Genomic DNA, 26,347 nt, shown 5'->3' with positions numbered 1-26,347 from the left:
GGACGAAGATTTGCGGGGACGAAGATTTGCGTGGACGAAGAAATGCGGACGAAGATTTGCGTAGACGAAGAAATGCGTGGACGAAAAAATGCGGACGAAGATTTGCGGACGAAGATTTGCGGGGACGAAGATTTGCGGACGAAGATTTGCGCAGACGAAGATTTGCGTGGACGAAGAAATGCGGACGAAGATTTGCGTAGACGAAGAAATGCGTGGACGAAAAAATGCTTGACGAAGAAATGCGCCGACGAAGAAATGCGGATACGAAGAAATGCGCTACGAATTTTTGCACCTACGAAGAAATGCGAGACGAAGTAATGCGACACGAATAAATGCGCCGACGAAGATTTGCGGACGAAGAAATGCGGACGAAGAATTGCGCGACGAAGAAATGCCATACGAAGATTTGTCCTAGAATCGCATTTTTCTATGTTGTGGTACCTTTTTTGACAATATGGTGTGGTTCTCATTCATTTTGAAGCCCAGGGTGCAAGAGGCGATTTTCACAAAAATAAGGAGCATCAAGCCGATCAAGTCATTTCGGCCAATCGACTCAACATTTTCACATTAAAAATGTATAGAGTCCCACCTTATTGCACACACTTGGAAAGAGATTTGAGGTTGAAATATCTAGGAAACACTTTCAAATATTTACAGTGCAACCTTTGTGCAACCCGTGCAACCCTTGGTGCAACCCAGCTGATCAATGTTGATCCTTGTACTTCCGTTTACTTCCTGCTCAAAAACCCTGCGAATGTCCCGGTCTAGGACACCTATTGGTGCTTTTTGGCTTGCGCACACAGAATATCGAAAAATGTTGCCTTGCGAACAGAAAGCTTACGATGTTTCCGTACATTTAGGAGTCAGAAACGTCTGAGAAATATGTAATTTTGATGACGTCTTCGGCTTTGTGATTCAGATTCAAACTAGTTAGCGTTCCTAGCTATTTTTGTAAGTTTAAATCAATTTCTCAACAAATTTGAAAGAAATCTTTTTTGTGTCTAATTCGGTCAATATTTGAAATTCATACACCAACAATTTTATTTTCAAAGTTCTGAGCAAGAAGTATATTTTGCTATTACTAGTGACGCAATTTAAAATGTTGTTTAGGAACTAATCATGAGATGATAATTCCCACATAATTCCAAGGATTCCTAAGTTCGCGGATTCCTAGCAAGATTCCTAGATGACCATTGAGATGATCGATAGATGGACTGTGTTCCGCGATCTTTCAATTATTCGATTTTTATCAAATAAGAGATTTGCATGCTGAAAGGGGTTTTGGTTTAGTGTCTGATAACACAAATTTGCTGGATTCATGGTATTTTATTTCATGCCTGGAACATTGCCTCAAGCAAATCCGTGCCTTTCAAGACGGATTTCGCATTTCAGCTTTGAAGGTGGGTTACTCATCAGCTTGCACACTGACAAGGCTGAGGCTGGGAAAAATTAGGAAAATTGAGCTTGTACCCACTGCTCATTGCATTGCAATTGCAAGACAAGGTTGCAGGACAAATTTTTGTTGGCACAACTCGGTGTTCGTAATACTTTTTCCACATTAGGTCAAAATAATGTCTTAAGAGTACAGAATGTAAGGTAAGGTCAGGTACTGCTAATGCAAGGTTGCAATTGCTTGGAGAAGTCTGACAGCCAATCCCATATGGTGTAGTGAAAGCACACATCTTGTGGCTGCATCCAGCTAGGGGCTGAAGCAGGACAGGTGGTTAATGTTGATATGGCTCTTGACTAGTATGGTTACAGTTGGTGCTTGGTGGCAGGCTTTAGCTGGACAAAGTTGGGAACTGGCTGTATGTGGCTGTCAGAGGGTTGTCATTTCATCCTCAACTCAACCCTCAGTCCCCAGTTGACAAATCTCACGTGTCAGAGCCCAGAGAAAGAGGTTTGTTTGACATCCAGTTGGCCGGATTTCAGGGCAAGTCTAGTCATAACTCGCCAGTTCTAGGGCATGTCAGCATGCCAATCTGCCTCATATCTCAGCCTGCAATTAATTCCTTCATCCCAGCCAATCCCAGCCCACCAGTTCCTTGTCCATCCATCTCTCACCCCATCCTGTTAGTCCCTCATCCACCTGTCCCTTGTCCTTGCCTGACAAATACCTGGGCTGACAGCTCTGCATTCTGTAAATGTTGTTCTGGGGGCAACACATATACATCAGTAAGACATTTCTGATGACATTTCTGACATCACAAATGACTGTCTTACATCAGTAAGACAGTCATTTGTTATGTGGGCAGTGGGACTCCGATGTACAAATGCAGATCAGTATCTAATAGGTGTATTTGCAACAATCAACATACAATATCATGGTTGCTTTTTTACAATATCACCAATAGCATGTCATGTAGGTACACTGTCAAATAAATAAAACTTAGTTACAAGCATCAGTCATTTCACTTTCTAGCAGCATTTTGATTTTCACCCTTTGGTTCCTAATTTTCCAACACCAAGTGAGGCAACTGAGCAGCCTCTTTTGAAACTTCAGTGTCTTTATACCCTTGGTGGAGGCAGGGTGTTGGGTGGTGCTGACTTTTGGCTGCTGCTGCGCACTGGTGCGGCCACACTCGTTCGTCACAATGTATACATTCAGTATCCAGTCATAGCAACATTTACACTACCGCTCTTTATGCCTCAGTTTAGGAAATTCGTCGTTTTTCCGAACATTTCCCGCATTTTCAGGTGGCACTACCACTGCGTTGTCCGCAAATGTCTGGGACGAGCGTTTTCCAGCCACTTCACCTCCCGGCGACTGTGGCGACGGTGTACGTTCTCTGTGTCCTGCACGGGTTCTGTCGGAAGTACAGCTTGAATCCGCGCCCGACGGTCGACTCGTTGGTGACGAACTTGACCGTGAACTGACCTCCAGTGGCGTCTGTGGGAGCGAGAGGGGTTGGTCAGACGGGAGCAGCTGCAGGGACTGAGGACTCTGTGGTAGCTCTCACGTTTGCGTATTGTGACACGTCAGTTTGCATTCCAATTAGTTTGTTGTGACCGTTGGAATAGTAAGTGGCATCTGGTCATTAGGCGCTAGTTGTCTGAGGTAGATGATCTTGATATCAAGCAAATGATTCGTGATTTATCATGGAGGTTTCCTGACTTCTTGTAATTGAACATGGACTTCCATACTCGGAAACGGAATGCATTGAAACATCTCGATGACCGGCGAAAAAAGCAATTTGTTTAGGTACTGGTGCCGAAAACCCCAACTGAGGTCATCAGGCCGACAATAGTTGTGGGCGCTGGAACACTAATGGGGCTCGCCGGCTCATCATAATTCATCTGCAGTTTTCCACCTGCCTTGTCCGCCCGCCCGGTGTGTGAGTGTGACGTCACAGTGTTCTGGGGCTCACCGGTGACGTCAGCGTTCTGCGTCAGCTGGCTGTTGACGGTGCCGTCGTTGAGTCTGTCTCCACACAGCCGGTCAGCGCTGAGCAGCAGGTAGTCGTCGGGACACTGGACCGGCCCCACGCCCGCCTGGCCGGGAGGCACGGTCGATCGCACCACAGTCACACCTGCGCGCAGAAAAATCACCGACTGGTAATGACATATCAGACGTGGCTTGGGGATATCACGCTAGGAGGCGAGCTTTCCCATTCTGTGGCTGCCCTTTGAATCCATGCCTTTGCGTTTTTGCATCCCTGCCCGTGCCTCTGAGGCTTATTCACACACTCTTGGATCCATTTACTCTATTTGTCCACAACGTATGGTTCTGCGGCTCGAGAGAAGAGTGGGTGAAATACTTACCGTTTATCACAGAGATTCTGACGTTGAAGATTTCGAACCGTTCTGCGTTGCTGAACTGATCGAACCGATCGACGCCATAGGTGATGCTGCAGAATCCAGACTCTTTCCGTATGCAGATCATGTAGTTGAGCTGATTCTGCAAAAGAGAAATGACACATTCTTGTGTCAGGCTTTTCTCTTCTTATTACGTAGGAGGCACAAGTGAAACACGATGCAATCGTGCTCTGCGCCATGTGCATTATGCGAAAAAGTGAAGTAAAAATGAAGTTATTACTTTGTCATCGAATCTTGTCTCTGCATCTTCACAGCGAGACGGGCTGTTTAAGAACCGCGGTCACTGTCCCGCAGACCAGCCGGCCGTCTCCCCACTCCGCTGCGGCTGTGGCCGTGCTCACCAGATACCCGCTGTCGTCGCCCACGGCCGGGTAGTTGAAGCTCTCGATGCTCCCCAGCTGGCCGGTGTGGTACTGCAGACAGTTGGGTGGCGCGGCGCCCTCCGAGCGACGGGTCAGCTGCGTGACACGGATACGCCACCGGCGCTCCGAGCCGCCCGCTCCGGTCACCACGCGCAGCTGCAGCGGGCCGCTCTGCTCACCCACCTCCACAAACACTGCGGGCAAAGGAGAAATACGAGTACAGTGATCGGTGGGACTCTACACAGGAACTCTGGACTAGACAGGACTAATACTTGCCACTCAGCGACTGTTTGCATAATTAGACGGACGTTCAACTATGTACCTACTGTGAAATTGGCACTTGATTTTCCATAATGTGGCAGTCGTAGGAATGCATGTTTACAATGACATTCGGTGCAGTTTCTTTTGAGAGGCAACACTGTCTCGTCTCGGCGTATCATGAACTGAACTCAATCGCTGGTGATTCGTAATTGAGCTTGAGTGTTTTTACCGACTGACATAGTTTCCCTCTGAGGCTAACGGTTTCCCAGCAGGGCGGTGATTGAGTTCCGCTGTTAGGGGACAGGAGCCGTATTGGCTCTGTGGTGGGACGTAGCGACTGGCGAGGGACCCGGGGGGAGGGGAAGTGCCGGGGGGCTGAGTGCCGTGGTGACGACCGACACCGCCCGGCACTGACCGTGCTGTCCGGTGTTCTGGCCGCACAGGGTCGGCACCGGCGCGTTGGTGTTCTGTCCGCTGACACTGAACGTGTCCGTGTTACAGGAGCCCTCCGTCGGACCCGCCAGCTGTCGGGAGAAGGCACACCGGTGATCAGATCAGAATCAGAGCAATAGCGCTGCACTGGTGAGCAGAATCCAGAATCAACCACATTGGCGGACAGGTGACGGCTGGAACGGCTGTAACTGAGGTAAGTCGGACATTTACCTCGTAGCTGAGTGAGTAGCGAACACTTTGAAATGCGTGAAAGAGTCGCAATGTTAACATGATTACCTGCGTAAGATTGCCAACTGCTGATGGGTTTAAGTCAGGATTTGTTACCTGCAATGGAGATTGCGCTGCTATTATGATAGCAAATATGAGACATATCGTCATTTTTGGTACCGATCATCTTTTTTTACGAACGCTTCACGAACTCACAACACACGAACACACTGAACGCAACAACGTCTTAATCATTCAATTTTTACGATAGCAGTAGGTAGTTGTTTCCGCTGTGCTGTTCCTGCTATCCAAGTCTGAACGTCCCACCCTCCCCTTTCCGTGTTATGCCACTGAGGGTTCCCAAGCTGAGTGGGTCACAGTCGCGAGCACTCACCACATGTCGCCCGGCCAACCGCTCCCCCGCGGTCTCCCGCTCACTCAGTCACCCACTGAGCCTCCCCTGTCGGTCGGACGTTGTTACTCGATAAACGGGCAGCTTCCCACGGTGCAGTGGCCCAGTCAGCAATCGCGATTTTTGCGGGGCTTGACGTCTCAATGTATTGAGGATAGCCACTTTAGGTGTCTGTGTGTGTTGCATGTTTCTGGCGTTTCCTCCAAGTTCGTTTCGTTACTGGTTGCGTTTAGTAAAGGGTTCAAACCTGTGAATGGGCGCTCCTTACGGCCGATTTGGGGATGAGCGGATCGCCGAACAAGTGCACACATCTGGCGCGGTGCGGGGGTCGGCCGGGGATCGGGTTTCGCCAGACGGCGGCGGAGGGGAGGGCGGCGAGTCGTCTGGTGCAGTCAGTGGTGGTCAGAGACGGACGGAGACGAGATAGAGCCGGGTCGGAGATAGTAGTCAGCGCCGCCGCGGACGGGTCGCAGTGTGGGGGAGACGATCAGGAACCAAACCTCGGGAGCGCTCTGTGTTCACGGTGCTGCTGAACTGCTTCGAGTGAAGCGTGCGGTCTGCAATCGTCGATTCGGAACAGCAGTGATTTTACGGCCTGATGACAGTGATTCCAGTGAAGTAGAAACTGCCCGTGGGGTGGTCAGAGTGTGTTGGACTCACAACTATTGCTACAGGCTTATTGAACTGGCGTTGAAAGACGGTGGCTGCAGTATCGAGTGCGGTGCCGGCCGGCGCTCACAGGACAACGGTCTGGTGTCGGCTCTCAGTGATGGAGCGCTTTTGGCGGCTCCCGGCGGCCGCACTGCTGCTGGCTGGCCTGTTGGGCTGCACAGTGACCGGTCAGGTCACACTGCCAGCCGACAGTTACTCCTCGGCGGCATGGAGCGGCTCATCGTCCGGTCAGCTAACAAACCAAACTCAGCGGGCGCCTCAGCACCAAACATCGGCAGCGCTGGACCGTTTTACACGGCTCCAGAATTCATCCTCCGCCGGGACGCTGCACCACGGCGGTCGTGTGTTCCGTCTGCCGGGAGGTGGGAACTGGAGCTCACTGCTGCTGGACCCAGCCCACTCCCAGCTGCTTGCCGGCGGGCGGGACGCGCTGGTCCGTCTCTCAGCCGCCGAGCTGGCGCCGCTGGAGCTGACGCGCTGGCCGGCCGACCCGCTGGACCGCCGCCACTGCCGGCTCAAAGGACAGTCCGAGTCGCTCTGCGCCAATTTCATCACGGCACTGCACGTGAACGGTCAACGCGTGCTCGCCTGCGCCACCAACGCCTTCGCTCCAGTGTGCGCCTGGCGCCGGGTCGGAGCGCTCAGTCGGACCCAGCGCCCGTTCTCTGGGCTGGGTGCTGTGCCATACTCGCCTCTCCATCCATCTGCGTCACTGCTGACTGCGGCTGGAGACCTGATAGCGGCCACGCCGGCGGACTTTGGCGGCGCGGATGTGGCCGTCTGGGGCACGCTGACGGGGGCGGGTACAGCTACCGTGCGCAGCGCTCCGCACGATGCCGAGTGGATGGCGGCTCCCCGACCGGTCGCTGTACTGGCTAATGGCGAAGAAGTGTATGTTGTGATGAACGAGGCGGGCCGCGGCTGCAATGAAGGCCGCTCTGTAGTCTCCGTGGTCCGGGTGTGTGCCGCCGACGTGCACCAGCCCGCCCGCGGCCGACTCTGGAGAGCTTTTCGTTCCGTGACGCTCGAGTGTCGTCTCGAAGGAGAGACCGGAAGCCCGGCGCTGCGTACCGCGACCGCTGCTGAGCTGAGGGATGGAGCGCTGTATGTAGCGATGTCGGCAGCGCAGTTGGCTGGATCTGCCGTCTGTTGGTATAATCTAACCGACGTGGACGCTGCGCTGGATGGAAGATTTCTCACTCCGGCGGGCCTCGACGAACAAGAAGCCGCAGGAAGTCAGTGCTCAAACCCAACATCACCAGTCGAGCCGCTCCACCGTATGACGGGGTCGGTTCGGCCGTCCCGGCCGCCGCTGGCACTGACTACCAAGTACCGCTGGAAACTGGCGGCCGTGCGCACTGTTCGGGTCGGCACAGAGACTGCTACTCTGCTCTTCACCGTGTCGGAGGAGGGACACTTGCGCAAAACGCGGCTGGTGGCCGACGGCGGCTGCACACTGGACGAGTATGATATTTTCGAGGTGCTGGAGATTAACCGTAGCACCGTTCGCAGTCTGGCGGTTGATGACGCCGCTCGAGCAGTCTTCATCGGTACCGACTCCGAGGTGGTTCGTCTGCCGGCCGCCAGGTGTCACCGCTGGCTCTCGGAGGAGGCCTGCCTGGCCGGCGGTGACCCGCACTGCGGCTGGGACGGCCGGCTGTGCGTACCTCCTCCTGCCGGTGACGGCGGCGGCAGGGGAGACACCGGCGTGTGGGGCCAGTCGGTGAGCTCTGGCTGCGGTCGGGCGGCGCCGCCCCTGTCCGGCTGGAGCTCCTGGTCGCCGTGGGAGGTGTGTGGGCGACACGACGCCGTGCCGCTGGCCTGTCGCTGCCGGCGCCGGGTGTGCCGCGGCGGCTCGTGTCCCGGGGACGCCGCCCAGGTGGCCGGGTGCGCGGTGGCCGGCGGCTGGTCCCAGTGGACGCCCTGGTCCGCCTGCTCGTCCTCCTGCGGCCTGGCGGTGCGCTCCCGACGCCGGGTGTGTGCCGATCCGGCGCCGTCGGGCGGCGGGCCCGACTGCCGCGGCCCGGCCACCCAGCAGCAGCTCTGCTCGCTGCAGGAGTGTGTGCCGCGCCCGGCCGGGCCCGTGGACGGCGGTTGGTCGGCGTGGAGTGAGTGGAGCGAGTGTTCAGCCAGCTGCGGGGTGCCCAGCCTGCGCAGCCGTCAGAGGCGCTGCGACTCACCCTTACCGGCACGCGGCGGCGCACCCTGCCCTGGCTGTGACCGTGAGGTGGAGCCGTGTCCGGACGCACCTTGTCCTGAGCTGCAGTTGGACTCGACCTGGACAGAGTGGGTCAGTCTGCCGGTGTCGGAGGCCGTCTCTGAGCCCGCCGTCCGGGTTCTCAGCGGCCGCGGCGTGGAGATGGTCCTGCGCCGGTTCCGCTACAGCTGCTGGGCGGCCGTGGCCCGCAGAGGACTGATGACCCACGAGGTAAACACGAGGGGGCGGGTGTGCGCGTCGAACGGCACCTGCCGCCTGCTGGACGGCCGTCCCGGCGCCGGCTGGGACGTCTGGGGCCCGTGGTCGCCCTGCTCGCTGCCCTGTTCTGGCGGCGTGACGCACCGCTCACGGGGATGTTTCGGGAGCGGTCGTGATTGCGCCGGCGCCAGTCGAGAGGAGAAGGAGTGTAACGTTCACCGGTGCTCGGCCGGCTGGAGCTGCTGGACCGACTGGGGCGACTGTTCTCTCCGGTGCGGCCGCGGGGAGCGCCGCCGCCGCCGCCGCTGTGCCGACAGTCTGGGCCGGCCGGCCGTCGACTGCGGGGACGGCGCCGAGGTGCAGGTGGGCAGCTGTGGGGACGCCTCCTGCGCCGGCTGGCAGCAGTGGAGCTCCTGGACGCCTTGTGAGGACGGGCTGCAGTGGCGGCGCCGGGAGTGTCCCGCCTCCAACTGCACCGGCCCGGCGGCCCAGCGGCGGCTCTGCTGGCCGCCGCCGCCCCCGCCGCCGCCGGCCAGCTGGGCGAGCGCCGGCCTGCCGTTCGTGGCCGCCGCCGTGGGCTCGTTCTGCGCCGGCGCCGTGATGGCGATCGTCCTCACCTGCCGCCTAGTGGGCCGCTCCGGCTCCGGACTGAGCTCCGGGCGCAGCTCCGGAACCGGATCGGTGCCCTCCAGTCCGCACTACATCTCCGGGACGGCCCCCGAGTTCTTCCCGTCAGTTCCGGGGCCGGCCCCGGTCCCGGCGCCGGCCGCCTGTCCTGTACTCTCCTCCGTCGAGCAGGCTGACCGGCTGAGCGGTGCCTGGAGTCTGGCGATCGCTATAGGGCGCCGGCCGCGCAGAGCGCGCGCAGCGCGGGCCAGGGCGAGAAAGGTGGCCAGGGAGGCGCGCGGGGTGGCTACCCTGGCCAAGGGTCTGTCCACTATCACGGAGGAGAGACCGGAACTGGTCGTCGAGTGATGGGAACGAACCGGGCAGAGGATGGGACCGGACGGAGGCGGGAATTTAGAACTGAGCCGTGGTGAATAGACAGCATCGCGTAGCATTGAGATGAAACAGTCACCACTTTTTATGATGTGTTTAGAAAATGATCTGTTCATGACTGGTAGACGATAGTGATGTGATTCTGAGATCAGTGATTTGGTGTCCATTGTCCATGTAAATTGTAAATATCATGATCATTCTTTGTGATATGCAAACTATGCTAGTGCTACATAACTTTAAATTTAAGAGATGTTTTGCAGAATATGCGTGACTGTTCCACATTTCAATGCCTTTTGGCGAATTCCTACTTTCATTTACGAAAAAATAATAATAATAACGCGTCAACATTAAGCTCACCTACCATAACAACTGACATTGAATTGAGCTGACCGGTGAGCGAATGTGTGTCATTGTCGAACTGGAACGAACGCGAACCCTGTATGTATATTGTATGTTGACTCACTTGCACTTTATGACTTTGAATGAATTTGGAAAATGATAAACATCACGTCGTTTGGATTTATGCTAGACGGTAACACCCGGCCTGCACCGCACTTTTTCTGTTACCCTTACAAGTTCTCCTCAAAAGCCATCACTCCCCAGCGGCTCTCACTTATCATACTTGTTCATAGATGGCAGCACTAGTAAACGCCTGAATGTATGCTGTTCCGCACTACCGGTTATTGGCTTACGTCTGACCACGCGCTTCATAGGTTGTGCTTGAGTTTTTTACTCGACTTTCTCGTCAAATCTGAATACAATGGAGATGTCTATGCCGAGGAATTATCTGGGTCAAATTATGCTTTCGGGTAGATGCACCAAATAAGAATCATTACCTGCCGCTATCGTCATCTTTTACGCAGCTTTTGCACTCACCGTGAATTCCTCGAAATCCAGCCGAATCTGGGAGACGTCGGGTGAGATTTTATTCACGCTGAAGGAGCACGTCCGTGCCGTAGTGCCGGTGCTCGGGTACTCTGGGTTGACGAAGAACGTGCCATTCTTATCGGTCGTTCCTCCGCAGGAGAGCGTAACTGAGAAGTGAGAGAGACGGCCGGGGCATTGTCACGGACAGGTGTTTATCGCCTTTCAGTGTTCAGCACCAGTTAATGCTATCTTCCTCACAGAGAGAGAATCTTCGTTTTCGTTTCAGTGGTTGCCAGCAAATTGTGTTGAGTGCACTAGGGTGTGGTGCTAGGTCACGCACGCTACCCTGTCTGCCAGCCGTGAACAACTGGGTGACGCGTTTACCGGTGCAGGGTTGAAATTCACGCAAGCATGAAAAACACGTGCCTGATTCAACAATAGACTGGGAATACCATGCATCTTTTGGAGTAAAACATTTGGGACTCTTCGAAGTTTTCCAAAGTCATTGATGAAGTCAAACGAATTCTGCACGGCTTCCGGCTGGAACCGTTGGTGTTAGGTCGTGCTCATAGGCGTCGCCAGAGATTGTCGGTTGGGGGGGCAAAATCAACTTTTGTGTCAAAACTTGCCTTTCCCCAGTCTTTACTCACTCGTTTTACATATCATTCGACGCGCAATGGTGCGAGGAATCCGATGGTGACAAAGGTTTCCTTCTAGCTATGACATGTAATTTTTTACAGAAAAATTCGAAATTTTGAAATTTCATAACAAAACGACTGGTAGAATTATAGTGGCTGCGATTGCCGACGCACTGCAGAGGGCCCCTGTGCAGACGCTCGACGCTCATGATCATTACCCATTAAGAGGTGAAAAACGCTCCATTTAATCGGATCACCCTGCTAGAACCTCCATTCACGCATGCATGCAGAGGTTTTACGTGAAATGCATAGGACTTATCCCAGCCGCCGATCGTAGCTAAGTTGGGCATTCGGCGGAGAGTGAATGTCGGAAGTGTGAATCGGAATTCGGAAGTAATTCATCTTTGCTTCAGTGAGATGAAGTGTTTTGTTCACTCGAGTGTGAACAAAAGTTTCTCGTTTTTCGTGTGAAGGGAAGCGCTGCAAACGCGAACAAAAACTGTTAAACGGAACCAAAAGTTACGCACGGCATAGCGGCAAGGGATCCCGTAGAGATAGGTTTGTGACTTCCAGGCCATTTCAGGCCACTCAGGGTCAGTGCTGACTCTCAGAAGCCTGCTTAGGATCCCGGAGATCGACGTGGGTCACCTCAAATATTTACGTGTACGTGGTGCTTTAGGGCTTTCCGAGCCCAAGGTGGGGCCCTCAGAAGCAGTGTGGGCGGCGGGCGCTAAGAGACTAGGCCCTGGAGCCCTCGGATAGCAGTGTGAACCCTCGGGGTCTGTGTCGAATCCCTAAGGACCCTACGTAGGGACATAATAAACATGTGTTGCGGACCTCAGAGGGACACGTGGGCTGTGACCCCTCAGATGCCGGCTTGGGGTTGGCAAAGTCTGTCGCCTCAAAAATTTGGCTGAACTATCAGAGGCCAGTTAAGGTTCTCAGAAATGCTCGAAGGCTCAAAGATCCCTGTATGGGCCCTCAGAGAACATGAACACCAGTGGGACTTTCAGAGGCCGGTTTGGGCCCTCTGAAAGCTTCTTTAGGGCTCACTGGAGCTCCTTAGGAGCCTTTGTTTAAAGCAAGCTCATGAGCCCTGCGACACTTGTACGGTAGGTACTTGAGCCTGTCGCAGACATTTGACGAGTTGAGAAAGGCCCCGAAAATTTCGTTTCACGCTTTGAACGAAAATTGTGTCAGCACTCCAAAACTTATGAAAATCAGCTGTAAAATGTAATAAAGAACGAACTAGGAACATGTAATGAATCACAGCATTGACATTTCCGAGTCTGGACTCGGAGTCTTGAAGATTTTGGCGACTGCGAGTCAGACTCTGGTTTGAACTGCACGCTCAAACCGAGTCTGACCTCACAGGCATTCTCAGAAAGGTACCCCCATTTTTTCCCGACTCCAAAATCTCATCGGATCTGTATCGATCTCAGGGGGTGCCCGGTCCGAGGTTGGGGGGGCAAGCTGCCCCGCTTGCCCCCCCCCCGTGGCGACGCTAATGGTCGTGCTACAGGTCAGGTCAGGTGCTACCCCGCAACCGCGCCCCAGTGGATTGACGACTGGTGAGTCAGAACGCTCTGCACTGGCCCCAGTGTCGGTATAGCTTTACTCACATACGCAGCACACGCCGAAGCCGAGGGCGCAGGAGCCGCGCGCCAGGCCGCCGTTGCCGGCACACTCGTTTGGCAGGAAGCAGGTGCCCGAGGCCGTGAAACCGTCCTGCTGGTCGCTCGAGCACGGCTCGTTCGGGAACCGAATTATCGTGAAGAGAGGGAAAACTGGCGGTAACGGGCGGGATGGGGTGGGGCGAGTCAATGGCGATGAGATTGGTATTGGGCCGCATCTTATCTGACTACATCTCAGACAATCACTAGCAGTAGCAGTAGCCCAGAGTAGACCATTATGAAAGAGCGCGTTACGTGGCGAAGGACAGCAATGTATGAAAGCTATCACTCATTAAATTGGTCATTCTCTTTTCTCAATGGGACATGGTACATTACAGGCACTCACAAAATTTTGGCTCCTTTTCCTTTTGCGAGCTGAAATCGCCGATTTCATTGCTTATCACTCCACCATCACTAAAGTCATCTCGTCTAAATAATGCCGTTCCATTGTTGGACCACAGCCGCCCGCCTTTCTCACTGAGTTCCGCGGTGTCGCCGCCGCCGATTCGCCACAGTTTTACATGCTCAGCTCCGACCACCACACCGTCTCTGACACTAAAATTCCGACTACTCTGGCCGATTTCCACCGAGATCTCGCCATTGAGCAGACGGCTGTGCTGAGCTCCAGCGCTCTCCGCGGCGCTATGCGGTCTCTGAAGGTACTGTCGTGCAGGCTCGCTGTCCTGGGACGGGGCAGTGTCCTCCAGCCACACGGGTTCCGCGTCTGCCCGGCGATTGCTGGAGGAAGTGTCATCCAGCCACACGGGCTGTGTGTCAGCCCGACGACTGCTGGAGGCCTGCTGGTCTCGTATGTAGTGAGCAGGACTCCGCTCGTGGTAATGCCGCTGGTGGGATGGGTGCGGTCGCTGCCGCCGCCACCTGGCCCTGCTCTCGTGTGGCTTCCATCGCTTTGATCCCTGTGGAGCGCTGTAGCGGTGATTCTGTCCGACGCTCGTCTCCGACGGGCCGCTACTGAGGTGCGGTGGTGTGATGCTGCGCTGCGGCAGGTCATACCTGGAGATCCCACGGAATCCGTCCGTGTCCGACCACGGTGCGGTTGTGGTCCGCTGGTGGTACCGGGCGCGGTACATGTCCACATGACGCTGGTAGTGCCACTCAGGGAGGCCGCTGACGGTCGCCGCGGTCAGCAGGAGGGTCAGCTGGAAGGACAGCAGGAGCGGGACTCTGCACCGCCCTGCTATCGCCATCGCCGGCCGGCGGAGCTGGGGACCATGGCTCTCCCTGACCCGGCGCGAGCTGCTCTGCCGGTCGGAGTGGAGATGTAGTGGACCGACGGCTGCGACAGGTCGCTGCTCTGAGCGTGGACGCGTTCTGAAGGTTAGAAACCGCGGCTTGGCGAAGTAGCAATCGGGCGCACCACTCGCCGTTTTCGGTGTTGGATTCGTCAGGCTCGCGTCTCACCGATTTCCTATAGAATTCAACGATTCCGTTGTCCGTCGAGCACGTCAGCACACGTCTGCTAAGCTTAGCACAGCCCAGTCGCCCCGTAGCCTCTCGCTACGTCCGCTAGCTCACACTCACACCGGCGCACGTCTCCGCCTCCACTCCGCTCTGGCGTTACTGCTCCGAGCTCATCCACGACACTGCTGCCTGCCTGCCTCTGCCATCGCCCGTGCCGCAGGCGCCGGTCACGGGCCGTGCACGGGCCGCCTCGTCACGAGCGCTGACCACCCCTGCGACCCGACCGAGGAGTGAAAACCGACCGCCAGCCACCGTGGAACTTTCTTCGCGGCAGATAATCTTATCCCGGGCGCCGAGCGGCATAAGCAGATGTGCCAGCTCGGGTGTTTTCTATGTCATTGTTGGGACGGGTTATGGTTTCGAGGTAGTGAATGAAAGGAGATTGGCCACTTTGTTCAGCTGGATAAGTGAAGAGATTGCGTATTAATTATGATAATATATTTGTGAAAACTACGGAGTGAGAATCTATAAATATTGTCTTAAAATGCTTGTGCTGTCTGCATCTTATGTCTTTTTCACCACATTAGTCAACTTGTCCAATGTCCATTCTCAGAGGGCCCGAAAATGGATCGAGATGTCTTCGTTCAAATCAGCATCTCCAGACTCCAGCTCCATGCCGATCCTCGATATAATATATATTAACACATGGTTTCCCGTGTGTGAATGGTTTTAACGCACGACGTGGATGGATTGGAGCACGAGTGTGTTAATGCACGAGTGAAACGAGTGCATTAACGCACAAGTGCTCCATTCCATCCACGAGTGCGTTGAAACCATTTATGCACGGAAACCATGTGTTAAACTAATTAATACATGCTTAACGGTGCGAATTTAAATTAAAATTAAACCTAGTCCATGCCACTAAAAAGGGCCCTTTATGGGAAATCTTAGAATAAAGTCAATGACCCTTCCGGTAAAAACTTCAGTCGAGAAAGTCATCACTGCACGCGCGTGCACCAATTTAAATTGGTGCACGGCTACCTTCGAATTAACGCACGGTTAATCTCCAGTGAACGCACCGTAAAGTATGTATTAATTCGATGTAACGATATAGGGAAACTCCTCCCTTTCGTCATAATGAGCTGCGTGGGCCATTGAGGGTTAACGCATCACGTGAGCTATTCATTTCCGTCTTGTGTGTGCCCCTCTATACATAATATAGAGCCTTTATTGCGTCATACTCAACCAAACGCGTCTAATTATCCTTTTCGAATTTCTCCAATATCCTTGTTTATTCAGTCATGTCGCTCGCGTGACGATGGGCATGAATCGTGAGTTTCCCTATCCTTCCTGCGGCCGGTTGTCAACGGGAAGTTCATCCGCTGTTGTTAGGCGAATATCCTAGAACCGCAGAGCGTGTAATGCCATGACGTCTGATTGTAAATTAGCTTAGGACGTCACTATTACGACTCCGCTCCTCTATTCACGAGCGCACTTCCGAGTCGGTTATTGTGCCGATGCCATCTCTGGTAGAGAATGGTTGTCGGGTCCGCTTTCCACTGTTAGCTGTCTACTGTCCGCTGTCGAATGTGTTCTGTCCACTGTGGGCTGTTCGGGCCAACCAGACCGTAACACCGGCCCCAGAGTTGTCCAGTTGAGTGAAGACTTTATCCATGGGGAGCTCATTACGGGTTGTGCGGGATGCGAAGCGTGCGCTGTAGTAGACTCAGGATGTAAGTCTGTCAGCAAGTTTCTGTTTAATCTCATCATCGTTGCATCATATAATAGAAAAGACCAGAACAAAGAACCCCATGCTGCACTATTTTTAGCATCACCCCCCCCCCCCGTCCTATTCTCATGCAGCTTTCGTTGGACTGGTCAAAAGTCTCTCCTCTCGGACACAGAGACACTTGTCGCCCATCCCAGCTTCCGACTCCGCCCCATAGCGGTGCCCCCACCCGCCCCGGCCTCGGGGCGCTGTTTAGGCGCGGGTTAGACACGCGTGGCTGCCGACCCGTGCAGATTATGGAGCCTTCGTGACCGATGAAGATGGGGTCGAGTCGCGGCCGCCTCGGAAGGGGTTATCGTGCCCGGGAGAAACCATGACGCCGCGCACTCGGCGGGTTCCGGTCACAGCGAATGCTCCTGGATGGGCCAGATCCCGGGCTCGGTGACACCGGCAGGCTCGGGGGTCGGTGTTTCCTGGCCCCAGGCGTGCGGACGGTTCTGGAGAATCTTTCAGATTCGTCGATTGACAGTGTCAGCATTCTATGAGATTAGATTGTACACCAGTCCGAAAGACGGCCTACTTTTGACTGTGTATGCTGTTTACGCTTTACCGAATATTTTACAGCTCTTCCAAACTCTTTCCGGCGTTTTCTGTCCGCCTCACACGACCCTACTCGCTCTCCGACTCTCTCTAAGCCCCGTCCTCCCTGTGTCGACAGGCGGCCGGTGGCAGTCTACCATGGGCTCCGAGCAGAGCACGGCAGGAGGGTCGGCGGGCGGCGGCCGGGCAGACCGGGTGCGAGCCGCCGAGACGCCCCTCTCGCCACAGAACAGCGTCTGTTCGGATGGCGAGGTGCCCTACGTCTCCTACACGCATAATCTGCCCATCGGAGAAGGTGTGTGTGGAGAATGGGTGGCTTATAATGGTAGATGTGTGAATTATTTGTGTTTGCTAACAAGCAACAAACAATGGCACATGAACCCTATGTGTGCGAATACTGAATAGCAGACATTGTTGATGTTAGCTTGATTATATCTGCTGCGATCGTGTCTTGAATGTATTTTGTACCTACTACATAAATTTTATGCCATCATATTAGACAGTCAATTGAACATTGTCACTCCTAACACTTGTCTTGTCATTTATCTTCTTCATAGTTATCATAATCACCTTACCTCTTCTTGCTCACCTCAGTGTGCTTTAAAGTGCCTCCGTGATAGTTCTTCACATTTACTCTCACCCTCAATGACCTGCTGAATAATGACCACGCTGCCCCGTCCCCGCCGCCAGCCGAGTCGCCTCGTCATGCCGGACGCCGACTGCGCCCGGGCAGATCACGAGCCCGTCAGCCGGCTCTTCCTAAGGAGATTGTGGTGGTGAAACAGGCGGCGTCACCGGCGCACGGTGCCCAGGAGGAGGACCCCGACCTGCGCCGGCTACGGGTGAGGAGACTGTCTCAGGCGGCTGGCGAGGGCGAGGGGTTGGGGTGCTATCAGTTCGGGTATTGAATATTGATGCAATGTGTTATTATGCCGATGGTTTTGGCGTTCTTTGAATAGTTTTAGGATATATGCCAGCTCATTCCTTTGCTGGGTCCACTCTCGCTATTCATTCTGTGTACTTGCACCGAGCATTGCCAAAACATTTTACAAGCGAAAACGATGCTGCACCGACTCCGACATTTCCAAATCACGTCGGAAAATGTAAACACTAAACATATCTGACATTCATCATCATGGATCCGTCGCTGTCTGCTATGATCAGATGTGTCAGTCTATGCCGGTGCCTGCTCTCACCTCACTCTCATAACCTTTTTTCAACAGCTGATCCCCACGTTCCTGCCGGTGATGCGGGGTGCCCTCACCTACCCGGGCTCCCGGGACCCGGACGTGCTGGACCGACTGGACTCGGTCGCCGTGCGACACCTGGCGGCGCGACTGCAGCGACACCTAGCCGCCAACGCGGACCGCACCGCAGCTAAACAGGCCGAAATCACCGCCGCCATCGGCAAGGTAAGCGGCGCAGTGCGCACTGTGGGTGGTAGCGGGCGGAGATGGTCATGGCCCGGTAGAAAGCAGAGTGATTTTTTATTATAAAACCTTTCCACTGATTCCTGGCTGAAGAGCTCATCACATAAGCTTATTACACACGTTGGTCATGTTCTGATTTTGAATGATTTTGAATATTTGGAGCCGATAGTACTGTAAGCGTATATTTTATTTCGGCCATAATTTGTGCCAGTCCAGCACTGATCGTTCCTGAAATTATACGTCAAACCTTGTTTTGTTCCGGTGTCTGCCTTCGCCTTGCCACAACAGCTCGTCTATTTTCGTTCTGTGGCAGCGTGGGCGTGCACTAACTTTGTTTGTGGCTACCGCACACGTCATAACTCATATCGATCCTGTCCGACTTGATAACTGTTTTCTACGTCGTGATTCGAGTGTCCTGTCGACAAAGCTTGCAATTCCTTAGGGCGCTGCGCGGCAGTGTGGAAAACATGGCGTGGTGGTTAATATTCTTAAGAATGTTTATCCTTATACACTGAAAGCTCGGCTAGTGAATGTTGTATGTATAGCTCCCTATCCGCGATTGCATTTGCCTCCTGCCTATATTGCCTCCGAAAACTAGCTAATTATTTACTTAATGCTACGATGGTTTATTATGTGGCCTGAAGAAAAAAGGTAAACGAAATATAATTTTAAGACTTATTTTAGCGATTTTAAGTTTTTATCAGTTTTATGTTGTATTATTTGAAGTCTATAGTATTTGTGTTACAGTAGTTGAATCAGCAACCGGTATTTCTATGTTTGAAGTCTTTCTGAAAGTATTGAGTCGCTTCGCTGGTGTATGTGTCCCGGCAGCTGAACCAACAGTCGGTATTGTCTGTGCTCTGTGTGTCAAAAGTCTCTCCACAGTCGCGGCTATTCTGTCAGCTGTGTGTCTGAATCTCCAAAAGTTCGTGTTGTGTGTCTGTCTGTACAGTCGCCGGTGTGTGTCCCTCACAGCTGGACCAGCAGTCGCTGTGTTGTGTGTCCGAGTCTCTGGAGTTTGCGGTGTGTGTCCCGCAGCTGGATCAGCAGTCGGCGGCGCTGCTGGCCACGGTCACTGACCGACAGAAGGCGTTCGCGCGGCACGCCGAGCGACTCCAGAAGGTGGGCGAGGTGGCCCACTCTGTGCAGCGCTGCCACCGGCTCCTGGAGGACACCACCCGGCAGCTGGCCGAGCTGAACCGACAGCTGCCAGAGTCGCACCGGCTGCCGCCCTTCACATGGACCACCGGCTGAGCGGAACGGGGGTCCTGGGCGGACTGAGACCGCCCCGGCCCGCCCGCCGACACAGGGCGACCACGGCTGATCTGCTGGTGGCTGCTGGTGACCACTGCTGGTGACAACTGCTGGTATGTTCTGGGGATGCTGGAGACAGCTTGCTAATGATCTTGGTGCTACTGGTGGCTACCGATAGCCGACTGAACGTTTTAAACTGCCCGTCAGTGCCCACGATGGACACCCCACCTTTACGCCAAACGAGAGACGGTGCGCGTATCTCGGAGACGCAGTGAGTACAGACCCTGGATACGCGGCTACCCCCGGGGAAGGTGTGTACTACTGTGCCATATCAGTGCAGGTATGACCCCGAAGTGGGATAAAACACTGGGAACATGTAAGGGCACCATATCCGTGGTGATACCGAGTGCTGGACGAATGAACTGACGGCTAAAATCGGTTGATTGAGGCTCCAATTCCATTGTGAACTATTATTCATCCAGTGCAATTATGTATTTAGCGTGATTAAGTCTATTGTGTATTATTGTTCGCTTCATGGTGCATGTGTTTCCTTGAACGTCAAACATCCTGGGCATGTTATTTACGCTGAAGATGAACTCTGGCCTCAAACAACTCACAAAATGACCTATCCTGAGATATTAATTTGATTTCTGAAGCTACCGCCTGCATTAGGAATGGACAGCCATTGCATTGGGAACAGTCAGTCAAATTAGAATTGAAATGACACAACGGTCGCAACTGAGGTCGCATTATTAGAATTATCCAGTCTTTCATGAATGTTGAGTTAATGACGGCGTCACAATTGTAGGGCACGTGGTGCACGATGTCTCGTTAAGTCATTTTAAGCGTCTGCCTCTGCTTATGTATTTATTGCCTCTCTGTAGAGGGTCGCTATTCTACTTATAAACTGGGTGCTATCTGATTGCATGCAGGTTTCACGAGCAATACAATATCTTGCTGAACTATTTATTGCTGACTTTATCTGAGTAGCCATGGACTGTATCGATGTATCCCATGTATCACGTCACATTGATGAATTACTTCCTAGATATCCGAGCTATTATTTCATAGATATCTGAATTGTTCACTGCAGGTAAATTTCGCACTGTAAATTTCGCAATGTACTTATGGAACGCCAATGCTCAATAATTAGCACAAACTAAAAGCACTAGCTGTTATTTTCCACTTATTTTCCTTTCAATGGATGCCTGCGCGTGCCACCGGTAATTTTGGCAGTTTCTCGCGTGCGTCATATCACCCCTGGCATAACGAACACGGTTGCCGAATGGCTGGCGTCAGTGTGCAGTAATTTTGGGCTGCCTTTTAGGTGGCAATTACAATGGCAAGACAAATGACCCAAGTTTGGCTATTGATCTGCCTTCTTAGCACTGAAGGAGCTGCGTGCAATCAAACAGTTGATAAATTATGCCCCCGGGTCACAGCCAGTTTCAAAAAGACCCAATGCTCGTCACTCACCAGTCGCCATAAAGTCATTTCGACTGAGCTAGCTCGTAGTGCAAGACTGCACTTCTATTGATCCAAGTGACCAACTGCGCCAACGGGCAATCTGATGTAGTGTGTACGCAGTTGTTGCAAGAGCTCCGTAGAGTCGACTGAGCCCACCAAAGGGTCCCGACGGCCCAACAGCAGTACATTGGCTAGACTTATACAACATTGTTGGCTAACATATTATTGTCGGCCACATAACGCTAATACCACTGTGCTAAATACCGGACTTTCGTCCGACCGTGTGGTGAATATTTTACCGGCCCTCCGACATCAGGGACAAACACCTTGCCTTGGCGTTCTGTGAACACCTGGTTACTGGGGTCGTTACCAGATTGCGAGCATCGATAGTGGTTATAGATGCGCCAGGTGTTGGAAATCCGGGGCATGGTAGGCGGGAAACGTCATACATGACCATTGTCGTGGAATTCGTGGAATTATATCGACCTTAGAAGAGCTTGACCTTAGCACTCAAATGTCCTTGACACTCGTTGAAGACAACTCTGGGTAGTAAGTAGTAACATCAAAACTCATTTTGACTGCTTTTCTTTGTCTTGAGTGGCCTGTTCAACCACGCTGGCCCATTTAGGAAAGTCAGCAATCGACAATGAAGTTAGGTCTTCAGCTTGCCCAGTAAACATGCCGACGTCGGCCCGACGTCGGGCCGAGGCTCGGCCCGACGTCGGCCCAACGTCGGTTCAACCTCGGCCCGACATCGGCTGGACGTCGGATATGCCCGCATGTTCCGACGTCCAGCCGAAGTCCAGCCGACGTCGAGCCGACGTCGGGCCGAGGTCGTTTGCCGAGGTTGACGAGATCGTTTGTTGTTGGACCGACGGGGCCGACGTCGGCATGTTTATTGGGACAACGCGCCAAAAATATCAACCGGCGGCGGGATTCGAGCCCCCCCAGTCGCCGACGTCGGCATGTTTACTGGGACAACACTCCAAAAGCATCATCCGGCGATGGGATTCGAACCCAGTGTCATTTGAACAGGACAGTGCGCTAACTACTACACCACGCAGCCAGATAGCAATTTTAGTTTGTTTTGTTGGGTTATGCCCTTTCGGTCTGATAAGACCATTTCAGAGCCGGAAGGATGATAGGATGGAGACATTGGTCTTCTTGGCGAGCACCCTTGGTCCAGTTCATATAGAGTCCCTGGTCCCATTGCTGTTACGTGACACTTATTGGAAAGGGCGACCCCACAATGGATTCATATAGCCACTCTTACACACCTGCACCAACGTTTCCCAAAGTGTCCCTTTGATAAGTGGCACTTTGGCAAAGTGACACTTGCCGACTGGCCTTTCTATACGAACTGGGCCCGGCCCTGGTGAGTTGCCGGGGCTGAGCCTGACCAAAGCATAGGCCGAGCAGCCCCCAAGCACTCACCGCACCCGGCTACGGGCGAGCTGGGCTTACGGGCAATCCCAAATGGGATAAAGTTTCCCGTCCAGTCCGGATCAGGGGGTTGCGGCGTGGAGGAAGATTTGAGTTTCCTGAGGATATTTTGAATATAGAAGCTCTTTAAGAGACATGAAACATGTATTTTACAGTATTTTAACGGTCGAAACCTCGGCCGATGTCGGTCCGACGTCGCCCCGACGTCGGCCCGACGTCGGCTGGACCTCAGCAATTGATCTCGGTCCGACGTCGGCCCGACGTCGGCTGGACCTCGGCTGGACGTCGGTACATGCGGGCATATCCGACATCCAACCGACGTCGTGCCGAGGTTGGACCGACGTCGGGCCGACGTCGGCATGCCGATGCCGAGTTGCCGACGTCACCCCGACGTCGGCCGACGTCGGGCCGACATCGGCATGTTTACTGGGTGCTCATTCACACCACACTATGCATATTTCACAAACTATCACAAGTACAAACTACGAGCATCACGAGCTCACGAGCTGCCACCGGCGTCGAGTGTTTGATGATGGCCCTGATTAAAGGTCGGTAGGACTACGGTTTGATGATGGCCCTCAGACAGTGCCAGTAGGTGCCGGACGTATCGTCTTCCACGGCAGCCGCCAGGCTCTTGCCGTAGCGCTGGTGGTAGGCGTCCTTGATATTCTGCAGATCATTCTCCGCCCGGGAGACCAGGATCCGGATGAGTGCCGTGTCGTCAGTGCCGAGCCCGCGCATGGCGCGATACAGGCGCTCGGCAAAGTAGCCCGGCTGGTCAGCCACACACTGGGCCACGGCCAGCAGGCCGGTGCGGATATCGCCGCCAAAGCTGGCCCGGATCACAGTCTGTATGTCCGCATGGCTAGGGTTGACCTCCGGGAGGAGCTCGAAGGCGCGCCGCAGCAGCGGGTAGCCGGCCGTGCTGAAGACGCTGATGAACATCTCGACATCTCGGCCCTGTCCGGCCGCCGCCAGCCGACCGGCCAGCTCTCTGGCGGCGTTGTCTCCCGGCGACGCTGACTGGTCTCGGTTCAGCGCGGTCAGAGCCAGTGCCAGCTGCCGCAGCTCTCCGTTGAGCTGCGCGCGCAGCTCTGCCTGCAGAGGCCGGCTGTGAAGCCGGTCGTAGGTGCGCACCATGTCTCGCAGCTCGTCCTGTGACTGGCCACAGAACAGCTCGATCAGAGTAGCCTTGTCGGTGGGTCTCGCGACGAGAGCACGACGCGCGGCGGCCGCCAGGAACTGGTTTTGCCACTGCAGCAGCGCTAGCAGCGTCGCCTGAGCGTTGTATGAGAAGGCGGCTCGCAGCGCATGCTGTAGTTTTGGCTCATGCTGCACGTTATACACGTCCTCCACATATTTCCGCTCGTGTAGCGTGTACTTGGTGAGCACGCTGATAACCGCTGCCGTGTCGACGGGTCTCTGCAGGGCTCGGTACAGGGTGCGCACCTGGGCCAGCGCGGCTTCCTCGTCAAAGCCCGGGTGTGGTCGGATGGTGCCGCGTGGCGCTCTGATCCGACGACCGGAGCTGTCACTGCCCCGCGGCATTGCGAGGGCTGGGGAAGGTCACGGGCTCCTCCAGCTGCCGAAGGTGGATACTTCTTTGGTGAAGTTCAGACGTTCCCAGGATAAGCTTAAGCTCCGAGCGCCCTTGTTGGTGGAGCTGTTGCTGGACGTCTGAGCGAAGCGAAGCACTGCAAACCAGAAGTCACCACTTAGACGCTATTGTCGGCCGTTTTCTCACCTCACTTCTTGCACACTTCACAGCCATATATCTAGTCACTTCACAGTCTTATATCTAGTCACATCGACCTATCTTGTGACATCCTCCTATTCTCTTCAGTTCGCTCTCGTCCCGTTCACAGCTCTGCAGCTCTACCCACAGCTCTGCACTGACTCCCCACCAATACCGTACGACCCGGGTGTCGAGGGGGCTCGCCCGTCGGACTGCGGCACGGCCGGCCGACTCCCGCCGCCGACGCCGACGTCGGGGCCACTCGTAGAAGCGGCACTGACGACTGGCGGCATGGCGACCGGTGGACACAGACAGTGGTCGGGCCCCTCCTCAATACTTACGGCGACCGGACCGGCCGCGGCGGGAAGATGGGATCGGTGGACTTTCAAGGGTCATTAGAGTAGAGCTCAAGGAAAAAAAAAATCATACACAAAAATAGCTGTAGGTATGTCATAATTATGTCTGACTTCTTACAGGTTGAATGTTTTAAACGGTCTGTATATTTTATTACTCGTCTAAGCGGTTCTGATGAACGTGCAAAGCTTTTAATTGGAATGCAAGATATTGTGCGCTGTAATCTGTAGCCATACAATTTGCGCTCGTTTGATAAAGCACAAAAATTGACTTAATTGGTCAAAAATTTTCACACGTGTCTTCACAGGCCATGATAACGTATCGTTAGAATCAGAACGATGAGGCAATCACACCGAAAAATCTGGTGCGATCTGCCGTGGAATGTTCAGGCGTGAAGCGCGTGCACAGCGTGAACTGTTCCAAAACACCACCTCATTGGACGGTTACCAGCCAAATTACCGAGCAGTCTCTGCAGTTGTCGGGGTGTGTCTGCGCCACTGTTTTGACACTCCAGATATCGACTGGGAGCGCCTTGCTCGTCCCTGGTCGATGGTCAAAGCAAGGCGCCGCTGGCAATTGAAAGTCAATAGGCGGTGCCGCTGCATGATCGCGCTGAGGGTAGAGCTTGGTATTTTGTGTTGTGCATGTAGCTACCGTTACTAATGGAAGTCGCGAAACAAACGTCGAGCCAGATTACGGGTGCCAATTTAATTTCAAAAGTTTAAATTTGCACCTCCGTCTGGCAACAATAATTCTATGGAAACGTGTGACATTTGTGGAACGGACCGGTTTTGGAATTCCAGTGAATTACTTTAAACTTGAATGGATATTAACATCCACTTATGACTTTGTTATATTGGAAGCATCTGGAGTTGGAGCTGAACTTCAAAGCCGTAAACTCGTCACTGGACGGTGAAGGGATCAGACTATCGCCATTTCCAGTGGGCACTCTATTCCACCACAGACCTGCCGTCGGCAGCTGGTCGAGCGGGGCGGGGTGGGACGCGCTCCCGTCTGGCCCGGCCGGCTGACCTTGACCCGCGGCGGGTCGAGGTCAGCTGGGTCACGCTCAGCTGGCTTCAGTCGCCAGCCGACGGCGGTGGGCGGCGGGCGTGTTTTGGGAGCGGGACGCGCGTGCCGGGTCTCCAGGTATCTACCGAGTATAGCCCATTGGTGACTCTGGACAGTGGACCGTGTGCGACTGTCTCGGATAGCTCGGGATATAAGAGTTCAAGCTTATCTGGCCTGCGCTTGTTGGGAGTCTGAAGGGCGCAAAAAGAGACTGAGTTCGGCAGCGTCGACTCGTCGCCTCGTGTCAGGTGAGGACTGGCTCTGCAACAACGCATTTGCAGTCGCGTGTAGGGATCATTGGCGCGTTGAGTACCGACAACGGGAAAGTACCGTGTGTGCCTACAGCGTGGCACGCGAGGCATTGAACAGATTGCTACAGTTTGGACACTACTGCGACGTAATATGTACCGATTACTTTGTGGAGTCAGGTCGTAAAAGCTAAAATGGGTGCACCTCAGGTGACATTTAATTTGCAATGTTGTTTAGACAACATACAAATTATTTAGCTTCAACTCAAACAAAAAACTGCTTCACTTCAGGCAGCCCGTTCTGTGTGAGTAGACAATAGTCGATAAGTCAAGATCTTGCGAACTGTTAAATTGCATGAGTAAGAAAGCGTTTTTTCCCGCCACAGCCGACAGGGATTATGTGACAATCAATCCTACTACCCCAGTCTGTCTTACCATTCTGCGTTTCCCCAGCCACCATGCTGGCCGCTCGGTTCCTGCTACCGCTGCTGATCACCGCCGCGGTGGCCGCTGGGACCAGCACCGTACCACCAGCGGCACAGGCCGGTCTGCTGGCCCGCACCCTCGGCCTGCTGGGCTGGGGCGCGCCGACCGCCCAGCCCGGTCCGCAGCCTGCTGAGAATACCACCGGTAAGTGGGGCGGGTAGGACATGCCTAAGAGCTGGACTTTTTGCACGCGTTCCCCGCAAGGGGGCGCCACTGAGGAAGCACCCTCTGACGTCACGATAAAACTGCGCGCACTGTGCGCACGGTTCTGTAAGCAAGTAACATAGTGGTGGTTTCATGGTGGAAATTGGAATAAGTATTTTGACGTTGTA

At 54.1% G+C, this 26,347-nt stretch overlaps 4 protein-coding genes across 6 annotated transcripts; 2 read left to right on the top strand and 2 right to left on the bottom strand.

Moving 5' to 3' along the window:
- Window positions 1-1,041: 1,041 nt before the first annotated feature.
- On the top strand, window positions 1,042-20,180 carry LOC122376338 (BLOC-1-related complex subunit 5-like). Of its 2 annotated transcripts, none has more exons than XM_043356155.1 (6): window positions 1,042-1,400; window positions 4,941-5,085; window positions 16,646-16,822; window positions 17,218-17,369; window positions 17,751-17,939; window positions 18,996-20,180. In XM_043356155.1, exons 3-6 carry the CDS (start codon window positions 16,666-16,668, stop codon window positions 19,209-19,211), a joined length of 714 nt encoding a protein of 237 aa, XP_043212090.1. In that variant the 5' UTR covers window positions 1,042-1,400; window positions 4,941-5,085; window positions 16,646-16,665; the 3' UTR covers window positions 19,212-20,180. The 2 variants fall into 2 exon arrangements, with proteins under 2 accessions (XP_043212090.1, XP_043212091.1); XM_043356156.1 differs by lacking the exon at window positions 1,042-1,400 and adding an exon at window positions 4,375-4,395.
- Window positions 2,281-15,166, bottom strand: LOC122376337. 2 transcript variants are annotated; one of them, XM_043356153.1, is made up of 9 exons: window positions 15,107-15,166; window positions 13,123-14,880; window positions 12,726-12,890; window positions 10,475-10,632; window positions 4,855-4,963; window positions 4,158-4,372; window positions 3,763-3,898; window positions 3,369-3,530; window positions 2,281-2,890 (listed from the first exon to the last, which is right to left on the bottom strand). In XM_043356153.1, the coding sequence occupies exons 2-9, from the start codon at window positions 13,982-13,984 to the stop codon at window positions 2,754-2,756; spliced, it is 1,944 nt and encodes a 647-aa protein (XP_043212088.1). In that variant the 5' UTR covers window positions 13,985-14,880; window positions 15,107-15,166; the 3' UTR covers window positions 2,281-2,753. The 2 variants fall into 2 exon arrangements, with proteins under 2 accessions (XP_043212088.1, XP_043212089.1); XM_043356154.1 differs by having other exon boundaries at window positions 15,118-15,157.
- LOC122376336 (semaphorin-5B-like) lies at window positions 5,945-10,342 on the top strand. The gene has a single exon (XM_043356152.1). It carries the CDS (start codon window positions 6,281-6,283, stop codon window positions 9,572-9,574), a length of 3,294 nt encoding a protein of 1,097 aa, XP_043212087.1. The 5' UTR covers window positions 5,945-6,280; the 3' UTR covers window positions 9,575-10,342.
- A 2,066-nt stretch (window positions 20,181-22,246) lies between the features above and the next one.
- On the bottom strand, window positions 22,247-26,161 carry LOC122376341 (annexin A13-like). The gene is made up of 2 exons (XM_043356159.1): window positions 25,965-26,161; window positions 22,247-23,815 (listed from the first exon to the last, which is right to left on the bottom strand). The coding sequence occupies exon 2, from the start codon at window positions 23,667-23,669 to the stop codon at window positions 22,680-22,682; it is 990 nt and encodes a 329-aa protein (XP_043212094.1). The 5' UTR covers window positions 23,670-23,815; window positions 25,965-26,161; the 3' UTR covers window positions 22,247-22,679.
- Between the last annotated feature and the right edge of the window lie 186 nt (window positions 26,162-26,347).

Source organism: Amphibalanus amphitrite, unplaced genomic scaffold (assembly GCF_019059575.1).
Source record: "Amphibalanus amphitrite isolate SeventyFive unplaced genomic scaffold, NRLGWU_Aamphi_draft 002104F_arrow, whole genome shotgun sequence".
NCBI classification, from domain to species: Eukaryota; Metazoa; Arthropoda; class Thecostraca; order Balanomorpha; family Balanidae; genus Amphibalanus; species Amphibalanus amphitrite.
This window is presented reverse-complemented; position numbering and strand designations above follow the sequence as displayed.

What these genes read in the sequence shown, in the direction of transcription:
- LOC122376336 (XM_043356152.1), top strand. Translation starts at nt 6,281, where the DNA reads ATGGAGCGCTTTTGGCGGCTCCCGGCGGCCGCACTGCTGCTGGCTGGC.
- LOC122376337 (XM_043356153.1), bottom strand. Translation starts at nt 13,984, where the DNA reads ATGGCGATAGCAGGGCGGTGCAGAGTCCCGCTCCTGCTGTCCTTCCAG. An exon ending in GGAAAAGGAGCCAAAATTTT is followed by an intron (nt 12,891 to 13,122) that starts GTGAGTGCCTGT and finishes CGTTACCGCCAG; the next exon opens with TTTTCCCTCTCTTCACGATA. An exon ending in TGGATTTCGAGGAATTCACG is followed by an intron (nt 4,964 to 10,474) that starts GTGAGTGCAAAA and finishes TTCTCCCGACAG; the next exon opens with CTGGCGGGTCCGACGGAGGG.
- LOC122376338 (XM_043356155.1), top strand. Translation starts at nt 16,666, where the DNA reads ATGGGCTCCGAGCAGAGCACGGCAGGAGGGTCGGCGGGCGGCGGCCGG. An exon ending in TAATCTGCCCATCGGAGAAG is followed by an intron (nt 16,823 to 17,217) that starts GTGTGTGTGGAG and finishes CCCCGCCGCCAG; the next exon opens with CCGAGTCGCCTCGTCATGCC. An exon ending in CCGACCTGCGCCGGCTACGG is followed by an intron (nt 17,370 to 17,750) that starts GTGAGGAGACTG and finishes TTTTTTCAACAG; the next exon opens with CTGATCCCCACGTTCCTGCC.
- LOC122376341 (XM_043356159.1), bottom strand. Translation starts at nt 23,669, where the DNA reads ATGCCGCGGGGCAGTGACAGCTCCGGTCGTCGGATCAGAGCGCCACGC.